The sequence below is a fragment of the Cupressus sempervirens genome, chromosome 3 (genome assembly GCF_028749045.1).
Source record: "Cupressus sempervirens isolate cs-2001-9-10 chromosome 3, ASM2874904v1, whole genome shotgun sequence".
Lineage (NCBI taxonomy): Eukaryota > Viridiplantae > Streptophyta > Pinopsida > Cupressales > Cupressaceae > Cupressus > Cupressus sempervirens.
The window spans coordinates 64,482,221-64,502,547 of NC_143120.1; the positions used below are offsets into that span (position 1 = coordinate 64,482,221).

The following is a 20,327-nucleotide window of genomic DNA, read 5'->3' on the forward strand; positions in this document are numbered from 1 at the left end:
AGTTTGGCTGGAAGGTCCAACAGATGGATGTCAAGAGTGCTTTCTTGAATGGTGATCTCCATGAAGAGGTCTACATGACGCAACCTCTTGGTTTCAAGGTTGCTGGTAAAGACCATCAGGTTCCCAGATTGGTAAAAGCTCTCTGGCTTGAAGCAGGCCCCTCGGGCATGGTACATAAAAATTGACAAGTACTTTAGTGATCAAGGCTTCAAGAGGAGTTCTTCAGACTCAAATCTGTACAGTGACATCATCCTTCTGGTTATTTATGTGGATGATTTGATCATCACTGGCAGTTCGACATCTTTGATTCAGGGAATCAAGCAAAATTTATGCCAGTCTTTTGATATGATTGACCTTGGGCTCATGCATTATTGCCTAGGTGTTGAAGTTTGGCAAGGACCTTCTGGTATTTTCATCTCTCATTCCAAATATGCCAGAAACTGTTAGACGAATTCATATGCAGGATTGCAAGCTTGCATCTACACCTATGGAGAAAGGTCTGAAGTTATCCACAAAGTTTGATTCTCCTTTTGTTGATGAAACTACATACAGGCAACTAGTAGGCAACCTTATCTACATCTTTGCTACTAGGCTTGATATCAGCCTCATAGTCAGCTATATTTCACGCTTTATGAAAGCTTCTAAGGCTGATCATTGGATGGCAACAAAGCGTGTGCTTCATTATGCGAAGGGCACTTTAGACTATGGACTTCTATACTCTCGAAGTTCTAATCCTAAACTCAGTAGGTTCACAGATTCAGATTGGGCAAGCTCTGTTGATGATAAAAAGTCAACTTTTGGATATGTGTTCAGTTTGGGATCTGGTGTAGTCACATGGACCAGTAGGAAGCACCATGCAGTTTCTCTCTCCTCTACAGAGGGGCTGTTAAGGCAAGATGTGAAGTTGTTTGGCTTTGTCGGATGCTTGGAGATATGCAGATGTCACCAACAGGACCGACTACTTTGGTTGTTGATAATGAAGGTGTTATCAAGTTAGCACGAAATCCAATCTTTCATGAAGGAACCAAGCATGTGGATGTTCACTCTCATTACATATGATAGCTGGTTGAAGACGAGACTATAGATTTGCAGTATGTTCCTACCATAGATTAGACTGCAGACATTTTCACGAAGCCTCTTGGTCTTGATAAGTTTGTCAAATTTAGAGGACAGCTTGGTGTTCTAGATAGATTAACCATTAAGGGAGGGTATTACAATAATAGATAGTCACCTATTATTAGTTAATGATTATCTATTGGAAATATCTAGTTAGCTTTAAGTTAGCTTTCGTTTTTTTAGTTTTCTTTGTTAGAATAGAATGTTTCTATTCTTTATGATCGTTTCCTAAGGAAACATCGTTTTATTGTTTTTTATATAATGACCTTTCAGTTTCTGTTAATAACAAGCAAGTATTTTACCAATTACTTCCGTAATATCATGTCCATTCTGAAAAATCTTGCTATGTGACCAAAGTTGTTGCAAAACTGACATACTGGTGCATTGCTTCTTTTATTAGGTCCGGACTGGTTAACTGGTGCTTTGCAATTTCTGGCAATATGACCAAAGTTGTTGCATTTGTAACACAGAATGTGATTCCTTGCTCCATTAGATCTATCATTTGATTGTTGTTGGTAAAATGTATAGTGTAGCCGACAGGTAGAGTAGTATTCGAACGGGCGCGTGACGCTTGAGTCACCCCTTCGGATAGGTATAGGTACACGTCCGAGATGGACTTTGGAATCATCATTGTGATCATTGTAGTCATTGTATTCGGATTGTAATCATTGAGTGCACATATGAATAAAGTATTTGGTCTGCGTTGAATCGTGTTATACTACATGTGTTAAGTTCTTACCTTGTATGGTAAACATTTGGCGTTGTTGTTGAGGACCTGGAACGAAGGAATGATATGAAGATTAATGCCGAATTTGCTTAACAAGGATAGGAACAACGTGAAAGATAAGGATGAACTACGTACAACACAAGAAATTTTAATTTTAGCGCAGCAGCTAGAGACTTCAGAAGATTGCCGAGGGGCACGGCAGGGGTGAATAGGCACAGATGGAGGGAGTGCACTCACCTAGTAGGCTGAGGAGTGTCGAGGAATTGCTAGAAGAGACTCGACAATGCTTAAATTTGGTGGAGGAAACAAGGGAAGAGTTCCTTAACCTGTATATGCCAAGGGGAGAGTGTCTGAACGGAAGGGAAGCAACTTGCACGGCTTGGAGTGCCGAGGGAGCATGAGCTTGGAGTGATCTCTTCGTTCCCGATACACTGGACGAACAGATATAGGTGGGGAATAGAACATCACTTGAAGACCTTTCACCAGACAACGCGGTTGTTGGAAACAAGATTGTTATTTAGAATAGCGCGGGAGCTTGGAACAGCGAGGATACACAAGTACTTTAGAATCAAAGGAAAGTAACGATGGTAGGTCCTAAAGAAAAATTACCCAAGTTTCATGGTGATTGTACAATAGACCCTATCTGACATTGTAAAATGTGTGAAACCATATGGATGGAAAATGGTGTGACAGATGAAGACGATTGGGTTAGACAGTTCCCAGCGACCCTGCGGGTGTGGCGATAGATTGGTTTTCCGATACTAGTCCTCAGAAACTCAATACATGGGAGAATGTTAAAAAAGAATTTATAGCAGAATTCAGATTGCTTCGAGACAACAATGAAATAGTGGCAGAGATATATAGTACTAAATAAGGAAAGAATGAAACAGTTTGGGCCTATGCCAGACGACTGAAAGAACTAGTCGGGAAGATGGAAAGTCAATCGGAAGACGGTTTGAAAAAACGATGGTTTGTAGAGGGGCTACAATTAGCTCTAAAAAAGAAGATGAAGATTGTACCACCGGCGTCGTACATTGCGCATATACTCGTGCAATGGTTTTAGAAAGTGTATAAAAGACGAGTAAGAAGAAAAAGCATAAATCCTTTGATTCAAATGATTTATCATCTGAAAGTAGCAGTAATGATGAAGAGTCGAATAAGAAGGTGCGAGCATTACAGAAAGATATGCTTCGTATGATGAAAGAATTTAAGAATTTGAAAAAGAATCCGGACATAGTGAAGGGAGAACTATGGTGCACAGATTGTAAAGAGGATGGCCATACGAAGGGCTTATGCCCGAAGAAACAATTTTCTGACATCTGCCAGGTGGCGAGACATTTCTTGAAAGAGTGCTTGTTTGATATGAAAGCAAAAGGACACCAGCAAGTGTTGCTAATGCAGGAGGTGTCTAACAACAGTAATAACACGAGCAATGATGCAACTTCGGGTGGATATTACAATAACAATAGACGCGGAAGGCGTGGAAACAATAACAATAACAACAGAGGCTGGAGTAGAATACAGTACGATGCAAGCGGACGACTGATGATACAGTGTCGGGCATGCAATCTTTGGGGTCACTTCGTGAGGGATTGTACTACGAAGGAGATGCGACAACTACTGTGCAAATGGTGTGGTCCAGGGGACCATGAAGATTCAAAATGTCCAAAGCAAGGCGTAAATCTATTAAGCATTGAAACGTGTGAGGAGAAGGTACTGGCAATCACACGGGAAGCAGTTCCGGAGAACCCATTAGAGGAGGCTGGGTAGACACAGTGAGGGAGTACTGCATAGTGCTGTTGATGGTAGAGGCAGTGGAGAGGGCTATGGGTGCACAGTAGGAATACCCAGTAAGGTGGGAGAGAGGAATGAGAGAGACATTTCTGGTGGGTGTAGCAGCCCTAGCGACTCGGGCTTGCCAGGTGTTAGATTTGACAGAAACTCAGGCGTTGGAGTCAGTGGTGAAGGAGCTAGAGGGAGTCATATCCTTTATGAGGTTGGGATGTCCAACTGCCTTTACAGTTTGTTTTGAGGAGAGGGCATGGCTGGATGTGGAGACTGCGGAGATGCGGTAGGACTGGGCGACGACGAGAGACCCTGAGATGGAGAGCCGGGTAGAGGCTTTGATTCATGAGATAGCGAAGTTATACAAGGAGGTGTACTACACTCTTTGGAGGAGTCAAGCGGATTAGGTAGCAGTTGAGAGAGCTTGGGAGGAGTCAGCTGCCAGGTTAGCTTCAGAGAGGGCAGCCTAGGAATCTGAGAGGGCGGCTTGACAATCTGAGAGGGCAGCCCTGTTAGCAGAAAAAGAACAATTGGCAGCAGAGAAGGAGGAGTTGGGAGAAGTCGGAGAGATGATGCAGTCAGCCCTAGAGCTTTAGATGGAATCAAAAGCGGAACTGAAGATTAGGAAAGAACAAGTCTACAAGCTACGGGCAGAGCTAAACGAGTTGAGGGTGCAGATGACCACTACGCCAGGGACACATCCCTCTGTCTAGTACTTATGCATTGATGTATTTTGTTATTTTGAATTTTGTTTTATTGTCGTCCGGAGACGACTTTTCTTTTGGGGGGGATAATGTTGTTGGTAAAATGTATAGTGTAGCCGACGGGTAGAGTAGTATCCGAACGGGCACGTGACGCTTGAGTCATCCCTTCGAAAAGGTATATGTACACGTCCGAGATGGACTTTGGAATCATCATTGTGATTATTGTAGTCATTGTATTTGGATTGTAATCATTGAGTGCACATATGAATAAAGTATCTGTTCTGTGTTGAATCGTGTTATACTACATGTGTTAAGTTCTTACCCTGTACGGTAAACATTGATCTCCTTTCATTAGATGTCCTTTCGCTAGATCTTCTTCTTTCATTACTTGCAGGGTTAGTATCTCTAAAAATTCTACTATTGCTATTATTACTATCAAATTTAGGTTTCTTACAATCAACTACTTTATGACCAAAACTATGACAACTATAACAATAAAAATTAGAAATAGGTTTGAATGAATTACCTGTACAGTCTCTCTTCATATGACCAATTTCATTACATATAAAACATCTACCTTTAAATTCATACCTTACTCCTTTAGGTGATTCAACTTGCTTAGTTGCTTTTGGTTCATCGATTTTCTCAAGTTCACTTGCTTGCCCAACTTCTTTTGGTGCATCTTTAGATTCACTTGATTCAATCTTGTTCTAGTCATCCTTCTTATGTTTAGGATGTTCAACAATCAGATCTAGTTCCTTTCTTGACTCAGATTTCTTTGCTGACTTTTCTCTAATGAAATATCCAACACTAGTCTTATCATAGGAAGGTCTTTGAAAATATAGCTGCTAATCAATTTTCTCACTACTGGAATATAACTTTTCTAATTGTTGCTTAGTGTGGGTTAACTCTCCTTTCACAATAGTGTTGTATTTCTCAAGTTCTACATGTTCTGTCTTAATGGATTCAAGTTCGGATGTAACATTTATAAGATAGATTTGCATTCTTAGATTTTAGAACTGACTCAACTTTGCTGTCATCTTTCTTCAAACTTAACTTCAGTTCAATGATCTTCAACTCATGTTTTAGAGTCTCATTTTCTTTTTTCAACCTTGATTCTTCATCTCTATCTTTTGTCTGATCTTTAGGTTCCTTTCTGGATTTAAGATGATCAATCTTGTGTTTCAATTTTCCAATGTAGTCTTTTGTATCTTCATATCTTTCTTTTAGGTTATCTCTTTCTTCAGTAAGAATATCAATTTACCCAAAACTGAATATTATTATTTACCTTGTAACTTGCATAATAAAGTAAACTAACAATGCTGAATAATAAACATAACCATACACAAAGAGAACTCCTAACACCATATATTATTAACTAGGGAAACCCTGGCCAAGGGAAAACTTTGGTGGGGATGGTACCCACAAAATGATCCACTAATCAAAAATATCTGGTTAAGGATATTGACCTTGTTAGGAGTCTATTACATACATATAGTATTTCGGTTCTTGTTAAAAACTTCAGCTCTGTTAGGAGTTTTTATGTACAATTATAAAATGTATGTAGGATGAGCCCATTGCCCAAGCATGCAATATATTATATAGTTCCTTGATACAAAAACCTATTGCTTGCTGCTGATATCTTCAATATTTGATGTAACACTTGCTGCTCTTTGCATACCTCTATTCATACATTAGAATTCACATCTCATAAAGTTTGCATATCACATATATAACTTTCACATAAGCTTGTATGTCACTTGCAACTTCACACAACTTCGCATATCACAATCTTTCCTTTATACCTTTACAACTTGCAAAAACTATCTAGTCAGCCTTCAAGCTTCCACACATTTGACAAAAAACAAAACTAACTCTTTCCCTCTTAGGGTTAACATCTAGGATGTCCTCCCAAATTAGTTAAGTAATTATTTCGTAAACAAAATAATTTCTTAACACATAATTACCCATTTACTATTATGCTTTATTCTGCCTGTATATTGTCGCAACTAGTAAATTTGTCATATCTTCTTTCGTACTGATCGTATTGACTCATGCACTTACATGTCATCCTGACACTCTGTACTGCCCGTACCCAACTGCGCACGTGCCAATAAGGCTTTTGTCATCGTACATATCAAAATTGTCTCTGTTCTGTTAGATAAACTATCATGTACTTAGACAATTTTCCATGTCTAATTGTAGAATCTTCATCTGTACACAATACCTTCTTTATACAAAGTATATGTTGCCTTAAATGACAACTCTTACTTTATTCCAACTTGTCCTACTTAGCCAAATTGCCAACATCTAATCTTAATGATAGTTCTATTGGAGAATGGGTTAGGTGGTCAAACCCCTAAAATGTCCTTGTTTACACTTTTTGTATTCAAGTTACCCAAGAATGAGTTAAAAGTGGAACATGTGGACTTACTTGTTGAATGGATTGTAGGTACATTTTGAAATACTAAGGAAGTGATTTGGAAGGGTGTAAGTACTCCTAGGGCTTGTTCTTGACATTTTTCTTAAGAATAGGCAAATAAGCCTATTGTAAGGTGAAAGACCATTCTAAGCAACTTGCCTCCACATCAATTGACCCTTAGTTAGCCATGATACTTTATAAGGAAAAGGATGAGGAACGTGATTTGGAAGGGTGTAAGTATTCCTAGGGCTTGTTCTTGATATTTTTCTTAAGAATAGGCAAATAAGCCTATTGTAAGGTGAAAGACCATTCTAAGCAACTTGCCTCCACATCAATTGACCCTTAGTTAGCCATGATACTTTATAAGGAAAAGGATGAGGCACCCTTCTTAGTTTTAGTTTCTCCACCATTTCTAATGATACTAAATTATCTGTTGATCCAAAGTCTACAATTAATTTACATACCTTCCCATTGGCTTTGCATGAATTCCTAAATAATTACTTCCTTTGTGGAGGTTCTTGAGGGATTGGTGTCTTTAAAGAGTCTTCCTCATCATCAAGCTTTCCCCTTGTTTTGAAACTATAGGCCTAGATAGAGAGGTCACATTTTGATAGTCCTTTTGGATCAATCCTTTCACCACCTTCTGAATCAGTATGGTTTTTCTCAAAGCATATGCTTGTAGGATGTCCCACTTGACCACAATATACCAATGAATTGTCATTCCCTCTTCTTAATCCTCCAAATCTTCCTTTGTCATTAGGTCTCCTTCCTTGGAATTCCCTGTAAAGCTAGTGCTTATTTGTTACTTGCCTTGGCTAGATTCACCTTGAGCCTTTTGAGGTTGGTTTCTTCCACCAAAACCCCCTCTAACTTTGAATTTCTTTCCACCTTTGCCCCTATTGTTTTGCTTACCTTTTCTCCACAACTTCTTTTCTGCTCTAAGTGCTAGTTGAAAGCACTTGTTCATTTACAATGGCTAGGATATTAATTTCATCTTGGATACTAAATTTCAATCCATTAAGGTAACCTATAACCTTTTGCCTCATCTTCATGATGTTTGGCTCCGAGAGTAGTCTATGGAACTCCTTAGTACAGGTACTCACATCTAGGTTTCTCTATTTCAAATTTTGCATCTTCCTATAAACTTGTACATCAAATCAACTCACATAAATTGGGCCTTTATCCTTGCCCTCTTCTTATCCCAAGATGTGATCATACTTATGCCTTCTTTTACCCTTTCTCCTTGTAGATAATTCCCCCATGTAAGGACTGCCCCTTTCAACTTTGATTTTGCAAACTTGACCCTCTTGTCTTCAGGGATTTCTTTGTACTCAAAGTGGTTATTTAGTGCCTCTTTCCAGTCTATGACTTCTTCTACATCCACTTTCCCACTGAACATGGAGATGTCACTTTTGCCATCCGAGGAATCTTGGCCAACAACCTTCAAAGCCTCCACAAGTGCTCTCTATTTTGTAGGTAACTCCACTTCCCACCTTGGGGCCACTTCCTATTCCCTTTTATCATCTTTTTCCTCATGCAACAAGCAATCACCCCAGTTTTCTTTGCCCTTTGTTTCCTTGAGTTCCTTAGTCTTGCCTTCAAGTGCCTTCTCAATAATTTTCTTCACCATCTCTTGGGTTATTCCCCCTTTTGGAGGCTTGTCCTTAGCCTCTTTGTCACTCCCTGACAGACATCACTTATCCCAAATGATCAACCTTCTCAGATACCAAAATTATGCATAGAAACAAGGGAAACTAGATGTCTCACCACATCCCACAACCTTACAACTCCTTAGGCACTTCAAGGATCACTAATAACCACTTCCTTAGGGGCACAATCTCATTTGAAATAACACTTTGATATCAACAATGGAAACGTCTCAATAGATACAACTTCTCACATCAAGCACTTCCTGTGAAGTCATTATTCCAATTAGGTCTAATCCTAGGCACATGTGGTTAATTCACCACCAAGTTGCAAGGATGGACTAGACTTATTTTTCTTCCTTCACTTATTTTTGGGGACCGATCCAAACTCCAAACAAGCATCAATTTATTTGTACCCAAACCCTTGATGACAAATGCTTTGTAGAGGCCTAGTTTGCTACTAGCCCTACTTTGGAGGTATCTGCCCTACAACTCTCCAATCTTCCAAACAAGTTGGCAAATAGAATGTAGTCTTGAATACCCTTTTTGACCATACACAACATACCAAAAGGTGAGTTTTCTCACTTTTAGGACTCCTAACTTAGGACTGATCAAACATGCCTAATTTGGGAATTAGCCCTCTTTTACAAAGAAAATCCGCTAAATTGATTTGTTCTCTTCAAGCTGACACTTGGAACACCTTTGCATACCCTTCAAAACACCAAATCCATCATTAGATCGGGCCTAGTCCATCCACACCTTGTTCTGCAACCAAATTTGCATTCTTACCATAACTAGTCACATAGGGATGCTTGGTTATATATCGGCCATAACTGATTAGTATTACTATCTCCCAACTGAGACCACCACCATCCTAGAGAGTACATTGGCAATCTCAACTTTCCACCAATGGCTAGAATTTTCTAATAGTGAAAACTCAAGACATTTACATTTTACTATGAAACCCTAGGTGAGTGAGGGTTTTGAACCAATCAGCACTGGATTGTGAATATCTCCTAGAATAGACCATGAAATGTCACCTAACCAACACTAACAAAAAGCTATTTCATTACTCTATCCAATCATATACATTTGATCAACCATTGAATCCATACTGTTCCATAAAAACAATAGAAGCTTAGAATTTGCAGGGAAATGAATGTGTATTTATTGCAAAAACATTGTCGCGATCACGAAAGGCCTAAATAGACATCTTACAACTTCCACCATCTGTCCCAACCAAAAACCAAACCAAAAGTGGTTGTTGGAAGGCAAGTTGTAAGAGTTGCAGAATTTCTTGTCAATATTGTTAAGCAGCATTGACAACTTTTTGCTCCACATGACAACTTTTGACATTTGTCATCCTATCAACTTAAAGACATGTCCAATTGATCATTTATGATCCAAAACATCATAGGATGCCAATTTAACACATTTGTAGACTCCTATTGACCTGTTGACCAAGTTTGACCAAGTAGGCTTATGGATGCCTTATAGGGCCAATGGCCTTACAAAAGGGTCCAGATCATTACAACAAAAAAACTCCAATTGTTCCTTAAGATCTTATTGAGAGAATGAATGAAACACTTAGCACTGATTGCATCTAGGTGATGCTCATAGGGGTGAAGTATTGGGCCTTCTTGGAAGGCACTTGTTTCTTGAGTTGGAACAATACTGGGATGGGTGACCTTCCAAGAAGGACCAATGTTTCATCCCTGTGAGGATCACCTAGATGCAATGAGTGTTAAGTGTTCCATTTGTTTTCATGAGAGATGGGTTCTTGCAAACCGCTACTCATAAAACATGGGTCAATGAGTTTGACGCAAATACTACATAGTTGAATCATGATAGCAATATCACAAACTATGCATTATTAAACTGCCCCTATAGGAGGAAAATACATGTCAATGACAAGCTAGGGGTACAATCAGGTAGAGAAGAGTGCTTTCTAGATCTTCTAGAAGCAAGGTTGCATGGGTACGTGGGTACGGGAGCGGGTACGGGTACGCATATTTTTCAAAATAGGGGACGGGGGTACGTGTGTAAGCCTAATTTTTTCTATATAATTAATATTTTATAGAAAATATAAAAATCAAAATATCTGTCATGAGTCATGACATTGAGCATTCAAAACAAGAAATTTGAAAATATAAGCCATAAGTCAAATATATAGATATGCTATTGCTGAATGTTTAAAGTATTTTTCATAATTGGGGACGGAGGTACTTGGGTATGTCAAACTTACTTAAAATTTACACTTTTATATTTATAAAAAATCTGATTTTATGAGTCATGACAATGGTTTTTCAAAACAAGAACAGTGATAAAGTTTGCAAATGTAATGTACTGTTTTCAGTTTCAGATTTGCTATATGTTTGAAATAATAATACATGATAAATGCTTAGATGCATAACAAAGAAGGCAGACTTTAAACATGAACAAGAAGATCCTAAACCATATGACAATGACATATTGCAAATGATAAACTTTTAACTTGAACAGTGATAAAGTTTATTGTTAATGAGTATCAAAGTTTCAAACTGATTTGGTATTGAATTAAGTTTGATAAACAACAAGCTAATACAAAAACAAAAAACCCAAAAAAAAAAATTAGAATCTTAATCAAGGTCCTTAGCTATGATGCTCTCCACCGAGTACCCGGTACGTGGGATACGTGTACCCGGTACTTGGGTACGTGGGTACGAGTACTAGGGGTGTGGGTACGAGTACCCATGCAACCTTGTCTAGAAGGAATTCCCTTTTGTGATATAAAAATTCTCTTCATTATTCTTCCCCCTTTGCATCCAATGTGTCAAATTATCAACCTACAAGCACTTATACTGAGCAATTTATAATTTATTATATATTTTTGTGCGATCAACTATAAACTCTTGCTGGGGAACAGAATAATAGAGGATGAATTCAAATTTATAAATGCAGAGATATGGGGTTTTAGATACAATTTACAACGCAGTCTTTTGAATGGGTGATTGAAATAATTATTTGTATTTTTTTAAATGGATATGGTCTCTTCTGCTTGTATGCATGCCCCAGATCAAAAATTGCACAGTAGTCACTTGTGCATCAGTAATGGTGTTTCTCTAGGCATTTGTGTGGGCTGTAAAAGATTCTTTTCTCTAAATTACTTATTAGCCCATATTTTAACTTGCTGCCCCAAAAAATATGCTTTGTTGTCACTTCAATTGGAGCATTTATAGCCCCAAGTGACTCATTTGGTGTTTCAAACTATGCTTTACTAGATACTATCAACCATTATATATGTTTCAGAAATGGGTCCAACTTAATCAGCTTAATGACATACAACTTCCCCTATTTTATTCATCATATAGTTTCAGTGAAAGAGCATAGTGGATTCTGAAAAGTAAACAAACATACCGGATTCTGAATTTATATTAAAGTATGGTACATAATGTATCCTCTTATCTATAGTAGTATACATAATTCTTCCCCACCTACACAGCTTTTGCATAAAACAACCAATTCTCACGTGTCAGTACTTAGATGATTTAGTATCTTATTATACTATAGTCTATAATGTTAATATGTGGGATTATGAAATGTATAATCAAGACTGGTGAAGATGTGACAATATCTTCCTCATATTCTGTTGAAAGTAAATCGAATGAATTAATCCTTGGTCCTATTAAGAGATCCTATGATAAGACACAGACTTGAAAGTGAAAATTAGCTTAGATGGATGCATAATATGATAGTAGCAGCCAATTTTATGGAGTTTATATTGGTCTAGGTTGTTGGTTGTGAGATGCTGCTCTGAAAGAATAGGTTGGTGTTTCCCCTAATATAATGTATATTGGGATCACAATTATAGTATTGTGTAGTTGTTGCTAGTTCAACTATTAAGAATGTCAACTTATTTAAATTTCAAATTGCAGTTTACTTTAGTTGTTTGTTGAACAACTGCCTAACATTTTTCAATGTTTCAGCTAGCATTAGAGGAGAACGATAATGGGGATTACTTTCCTGTATTTGGAGTTTGTTTGGGCTTTGAGCTTATTAGCATGATCCTTAGCAAGGTAAAAGTCTTTTTTCTAGTTTGTATTTTCGAAATTATTTGCATAAATTCTCTAGTAAAAGAGATATGATATAAGTGATTTCAACATGGAATATGTTACTGTAACAAACAAGTTTTCTCAACTAAAAAGATAGAGCTATCTTCTGAATTAAAACAGATATGAAAACAATAACTCAAATTCAAATTACCGAATTGAACATCTTTAATTCCATTTCATGTGAAATTAACTTAATTAACAACCCACTGAAACAACAACCAACTGAAATAACTGATTTCTATCATAATTACAAAAAGAACTTAAATTATTACCATTAATCCTATGATATTCAATGATTACAAGAAAAAGTAAATGCATAGTAAAGAATGGTAGGAGAATATACAAATCTAATTGGAGAGTCTTGTAATTGTTGTGCAAGCCTTGGCTTTTGGGATAAGAGGAGAATGTAATAACCCCAATAGGTTATAACTTCTTCAAACACCAAAAATCTTTATACTTCAGTTGTTTGACATTTCGTCAAACACTTTGCAAGCAAGCTCTGATACCATTCTAATGACCCTCCTCAAATCTGCTCTCAAAAAATGCTGATGAAAGCTCAAGGAATTTCATCAAACAATTCACAGGGACGTATGACTGATATAGTAATTTAGCTGGCTTTAAATGACTCTTTCTTCAATTTGTATCAATGAGAATCTTGTGCTAGAAGACTCCAAATGGACTACACAATGACCTAACATGAGTGTGTTACTAATTTTGACAATATTCAGTGCATATATATGATCTAAGCATGAGAAATGAATACCTACAGCCAATTGGCATTTTTACAAATAGTTGGTATGCAAACTAACTAGCTGATAAATAATGATATTGAATTGCTTAAATGACACCAACAACTATTATCTTCTTAATTGCAATGAAATTTCTAATACAATGCTCATGAAATATGGCCAAGACTTTTGGCAATTACATGGATTACAAAATGATAATGCTGGTATAATGCACACTTACAGCTGAAACTTATAACACTTAAGAAAGCAATACTAATAAAGGAACCTGGTTGTAGATGGCTGTAATGATTTTTCTTCAATGCTGCCCCTTCTGCTTTGCTTTTTCGAACTGCTTTTTCATCTACCTTTACGGACTGCTTTTTCCGCCTGCTTTTTCGGTTCTGCTTTTTCGGACTGCTTTTTCGTATCAGCTTTTTCAGACTGCTACTATGTTGAATCTCAAGACCATATCTTTCAATGGCGTCAAGATTTCTAGCTTGAAGGGATTTCGTCCTTCAAACTATTGAGACATAATCTCCAAAAAATTTCTCAATTTCTTTGATATTTCCAAGCCTACTAAAAAGAAGCTTTTCCCTTTCTTTCATAGTGTTCTCACAAGAGCTCAATCCTTCGTTTTCTCAATGTGGGGATAAAACATCACTCCCTTTATGTAACTTATGTCTCCAATGTGTTATAAAATAAAGGGGACTCTTTTAATTTAAATATTTCCCACAAACTATAGTCTATGGATTAATAAAGTTAAATATTTAAATTTAACTTTATAAAATAGCTTTATCAATGCATAACAAATCTTATCAATGATAAACAAGTCTTCTTGCCGATTTTAAACAATTACCATCGACATACCGCTGCCACTGGATGTCCGACCATATCCAAGATGACTTACTATAAATAGTAAGTATGCCCAAAGTTGTCTCAAAACCCCTCAAAAAGACCTGCAACTGAAACTATCTAGGTCAAATGGCCTCTAAGCCCCTTTAATGTCCTGGTTAGCCTACGGGACTGTGGGGAAATAGGCTAACGACAACATCATGCTATGAATGCTAAAAAGGGGACATTACATAGAAGCATTAGCTTAGGCTCAACCTCCCAACCATAGACCATATCAATCTCCACACAATCTTTTGAGAAGAAAGACACTCCCTACCTCGAGGCTAGGCTTGGGGCACAGTTAGTCTAACCATTTGAGCTGTACCGATATTTAGAATGTCCGCTCAGTAATAGACGGGCATGTTTGAATAACTGGTGCCACCGACATCATATGACCTATAGAAGGCAAGCATGCCTTTAACGACCTTGGCCAAGGTTTTAGATGAGTTTATAATACCTGATCACCATTGCTCGACTTGACAACAGTGTAAGTAGATTGGACATGCATGAGCTTATTGGAGAGTTCTTAAAGTTAAAGTTATCATATCAAATTTGATTCCTATTGCTTGTTTTTGCAAAACTTCCTTTCTATCTCTTCACCTCTTTCTTGGCCATCTAGCCCGAGTGAGTCCTTGGTGTCTGTTCATTAATGAAATCAGTTCATTTGCTGAAACTCAGCTGATGGAAAGATGATAATTTAGTACTGGCATGAAGCCATCCTTGTGGCTCAAGGACTTCTCTTAAAAGAATCAAAGAATTTTTTTTTGAATTAAATGACAAGCTGGTTCGAGATAAGATAATAATATTAATGTCCAACAAAAAATCAGAAATGTTTATGGGACTGAGCATACAAACAGAAGAGCCGACCATACTAGAAACACCAAAATGGTGTCAGAAAAGAAACCAAAACAAGATAGAAGACCAAGAGACACAAGGTAAGGACTATGAGTCCTTCCTTGGTACAAAGTAGTCAAAAACAGAAGGATATAATTGTGAACGATTCAAAGTATTAGTCTCTTAGATCTACGCTGAGGCCCACTAGAGGAGTGTTGCTACTTGAAAAGACTGGTACAATGCCTGACCGATCTAGGAGTAGTACTCTTAACACCCCGTGACGGAGACAAGGGGGAGTAAGAGGCAGTAATGAGCTGGTCAAAGGTGGGGATCTGAGACGTAGCTAACTGAAGAGTATGCTGACAAAGTTGGGTGGCCTCCTGAAGAATACGTGCAAGACACCTCTGATCATCATAGCTGAAGAACTCAGAAAGAGAGAAAATTGTTCCCTGGAAACATAAATATTGAATATTCATTTAGTTTTAGATGTGAACATGGTTAGATTACTTGGTAAGCTTGATTGAATGAACTATTCATTACTCATCTTTTACTTCATAGTCATGCATTGAGGAAATAACATTGACAGTCCTTAAAACCCACTTGCAACTAGATTTCGGATGCAATATATATACCGGATAAAAGAATAGAAGTTATCCACATAACCTGATCAATGATGGAATGAACTCGGTTAATCTCATCTGGTTGGCTCTCAATGACTTTGGTTGCCAAAACAGATATCAAATGCAGAGTCCCTCGTCAAAGAAATAGCAAGCTCGGATTCACTTTCAAAATCGGGCTGTATAGAAGAAGAAAGAACATGAAAAAGATAGGAGAGGTGAAGAGAGCAGTATCGATGATAGTTGAAAGAAATGCAGTCGGGCTTATATGTTTAAACAAAGGAGAAAGCTTCAATTGAAGCCGCAGCCCAATATGTCAGTTGCAAACACGATCATCGGCTTCTTGGTTCATTGATTCAAAAGAAAGAAATATTGTCAAGTGTACTCATCATCCCTAATAATTTAAAAACAGAATTCGAAGGACTCATTAAAAGAAACTATATATATATATAATTTTCGAATTGTGTCATCATACTATCATTTTATCTAAGGTCATACCTATTAGGATACGCATATTTATATACGTGCATAATTTGGAGGATTTATTTTATCTTCATATCCTCCCGTTATATATGCATGTATGTATGTATATGTATTTTAATAGAGACGAGCTTGGATAATTTAACACCATGGTGGCAACACACCTTTATACATATGTGCATATATATATATATATATATATATATATATAATGATATGATGAGGATGCCAATATAAATCAGCAAAGGTACAAATTTGATTATGTTAAGATATTTAAATTTTTTAAATGTTGTCAAAGTAGCTCATGTGTGTGCAATGTATGTACCCTGTTATACAGTTGCTAGGTCCTTACCAAGGTAGTTCGAGGTCATACCTGCCAATCGATAAATGGACTAAGGTAGTGTCCAATTTCGTAGATCCTGTTAAGTAATGCTTTATCCCCTTCGTCTGCTCCTACAACCACCCGTGCAACATTTTCACAATAATAACAAGTTTTCCCATGATAAATCAATATCAACTTATATAGTTAGTTGTAAAAATAGTCAACTACCATTATCCAATAAACAAGCAACTGCTAACTATCATCATTAGACATAAGTAATGGCTAACTACCATCATCATTAAACAATTATACATAATAATTGTTAACAACAAAATTCATATGAAATAAAAACGGTTAAATATAACTACCCTTTTCACATAAACAAGGAATCAATAGTTTTAATTAATCATCACAATGGCTATAATTTATTTTTAAATAGGTCAAAATTTTGGGATGTAATATACCCTCCCCCTTATGTTTTTCATCGTCCTCGATGAATTTCACTCAAAAATTTATAAGAAATATTTGATTTAGGTTTTTAACATTGCAGCTATAAAAGAAAATGAAAGATAAAGATCAGAGTCTAGCCTTGAGAAAAGATGAGTGTATTTTTGAAAAATCTTGTTGTAGTCTTCCCAAGTAGCATTATCCTCTACATACTGATCCCACTAGACCTTGCACTGAGTCACGTCTCGATTTCGTAAGCGTAGCTTACGTACTTCGAGTATTCTGAGTGGTTCTATTTCCACCACCCCTGGATCTCGTACCTACAGTAGGTTCCAATCAATTATATGATCATGATGAGTGATATATTTCTTAAGATACGACACATGAAAGACGTCATGCATTCTGGCAAGAGCTGGTGGTAGATCAATTCTGTAGACTATTGGGTTCATGATTTCTAATACCTTAAAGGGTCCCACATATCTTGGGGCTAACTTGACATTCTTACCGAACTTGATAGTACTCTTTTAGGGTTTTACCTTTAGTAGCACCTTTTCTCCTATTGAGAATTCTTTAGGTGTCCTTTTAGTATGTGCATAACTTTTCTGTCTATCGTGTGCTTCTTTCAATCTTTGACGGATTTGAATTACTTGTTTTTCCATCTCTTTGAGCATTTCGGGTCTGATAATAATTCTGGCGTCAATATGGTTCCAGCTTACAAGGGTTCTGCATTTGCGACCATATAGGGCCTCAAAGGGGCCATCTTAATGGTGGATTGATAGGAATTATTATAAGCAAATTCCATCAAGGGTAGATACATTTCCTACTGATATTGCCGATCCATACAATAAACTCTTAAAAGATCCTCCAAAACTTGGTTTACTCTTTCTGTCTAACCATCAGTCTCGGGATGATAAGCCGAGCTAATATTTAACTTAGTTCCTAAGGATGCGAATAATGTTTTCCAAAATCTGGAGGTTATTCTAGCATCCTTGTCAGAGATAATTTTCTCTGGAATTCCATCAAGTCTAAAATTCTTTTTCATGAACTTATGAGCGATTTCTGGAGCTCCATTGGTTAGGTTTTCCCGTATGAAGTGAGCAACCTTAGTCAATCTATCCACCACTACTAGGATGGTGTTGTGTTTGTTTCGTGTCATAGGTAGTCCTCGTACGAAATCTATGAAAATTATCTACCATGTCCACTCTGGTACTTTGTTTGAGTGTAGGAGGCCAATTGGATAACAATGTCCTGCTTTTACTCTTTAGCATTCCAAACATCTTGCCACAAAATCCGTTATCTCTTTTTTCATTCCTTTCCAAAAATATAGTGGTTTTATATTTGACAGCATTTTAGTCACCCTAGGATGTCCTGAATAAGGAGCTGAGTGGAATTCCTCTAAAATCATTCTCCAGAGTTCGGGTTTGTTGGGTATTTATATCCTATCATGATACCTTAACAATCCATCTTCTTCTATTCTAAAATCTGTATACCTGGGATCCTATGGGTCTTTGATAAGAGCATGGCTGACCTCTGTATAGAATTCATCTTGCTTTACATGTAGTACTTGATCCCTTAATTTGAAATTTATGATGGCCATTGTGGAAATATGTCTTCGTTTGCTTAAAGCATCTGCTACCTTGTTTTCTTTACCCTTAATATAACTAATGTCAAAGTCGTAATCTGCTACAAATTCCAACCATCTCCTCTGCCTCGTGATAAGGTTGGGTTCAGTAAAGATATATTTTAGGCCATGGTGATCATATTGAAGTTCAAGAGGCTTCCCAAATCAAACAGTGCCTTCACATTTGGAGGGCATGCACAATAGCTGCTAGCTCTAGATCATGAGGAGCATAATTTTGCTCATAATTCTTTAACTTCCTTGACTCATGAGCGATTTTTGGAGCTCCATCGGTTAGGTTTTCCAATATGAAGTGAGCAACCTTAGTCAATCTATCTACCACTACTAGGATGGTGTTGTGTTTATTTCGTGTCATAGGTAGTCCTTGTACGAAATCTATGCAAATTATCTACCATGTCCACTCTGGTACTTTGTTTGGGTGTAGGAGGCCAGCTGGAGAACAATGTTCTACTTTTACTCTTTAGCATTCTAGACATCTTGCCACAAAATCCGTTATCTCTTTTTTCATTCCCTTCCAAAAATATAGTGGTTTTATATCTGACAACATTTTAGTCACCCCAAGATGTCCTGAATAAGGAGCTGAGTGGAATTCCTCTAAAATCATTCTCCAGAGTTCAGGTTTGTTGGGTATGTATATCCTATCATGATACCTTAACAATCCATCTTCTTCTATTCTAAAATCTGTATACCTGGGATCCTGTGGGTCTTTGATAAGAGCATGGCTGACCTCTGTATAGAATTCTTCTTGCTTTACATGTAGTACTTGATCCCTTAATCTGAAATTTATGATGGCCATTGTGGAAATATGTCTTCGTTTGCTTAAGGCATCTGCTACCTTGTTTTTTTTACCCTTAATATAACTAATGTCAAAGTCGTAATTTTGCTACAAATTCCAACCATCTCTTCTGCCTCGTGATAAAGTTGGGTTCAGTAAAGATATATTTTAGGCCATGGTGATCATATTGAAGTTCAAGAGGCTTCCCAAATCAAATAGTGCCTTCACAATTGGAGGGCATGCACAATAGCTGCTAGCTCTAGATCATGAGGAGCATAATTTTGCTCATAATTCTTTAACTTCCTTGACTCATACGCAATCACTTGGTCTTCCTGCATTAGTACACCTCCTAATCCTTCCCAAATTTCTTTTGAGGGTTAGGTACTCTAGTATAGGTGCAATAGTTAACTTCTTTTTCAAATACTCAAAAGCTGATTGACATTTTCAATCCATATAAATTTCTTTCCCTTCCTTTGAAGTGATCGGATAAGCCATTTTGGAGAAATTTCTGACAAACTTCCTATAGAATCTTGACAAGCCCATGAAGCTTTTGACTTCTGTCACATTCTTAGTTATAGTTCATTCCCTAATTGCTTTGATTTTTGAAGGATCTACGGCTATCCCTTTTAGCTGAAATAATATGTACTGAATACTGGACCTCTTTTTGATAAAAAGCGCACTTAGACAACTTCCTGTATAGTTTATGTTCTTTCAGCTTTTGGAGGACTTTTTCTAGATGCTCTTGGTGTTCTTTTTCGTTTTTCGAGTAGATCAAAATATCATCTATGAAGACTAATACAAACTTATACAAACAATTTTGAAAAAATGCTGTTTATCAAATTCATGAAAGCTGCCAGTGTGTTAGTTAACCCGAAGGACAATACCGTGAACTCATAATGCTCGGATCTAGTTCTGAATGTAGTCTTGTGAATGTCCTCATCCTTAATGCAGAGCTGATGATATCCCGACCTTAAGTCAATCTTTGAAAATACTGTATTGCTTTTCATTTGATCAAAGAGGTCGCCTTTTCTAGGAAGTGAGTATCGGTTCTTGATGGTGACCTTATTGAGCATCCTATAGTCTATGCACAATCTCATAGTTTT

At 37.2% G+C, this 20,327-nt stretch overlaps 1 protein-coding gene across 4 annotated transcripts in view; it reads left to right on the plus strand.

Annotated features, from left to right (window-relative positions):
* LOC149564801 (gamma-glutamyl hydrolase 1-like) overlaps positions 1-20,327 on the plus strand; it is a 152,072-nt gene that overhangs the window by 24,223 nt on the left and 107,522 nt on the right. For 3 of the 4 annotated variants that reach the window (XM_089818382.1, XM_089818383.1, XM_089818381.1), the window contains exon 3: positions 12,366-12,455. The exons of the other annotated variant lie outside the window; for it this stretch is intronic. In XM_089818382.1, the coding sequence (XP_089674508.1) occupies positions 12,366-12,455 (90 nt within the window). The remainder of the gene's footprint in view (positions 1-12,365; positions 12,456-20,327) is intronic. 4 annotated transcript variants of the gene reach the window in all.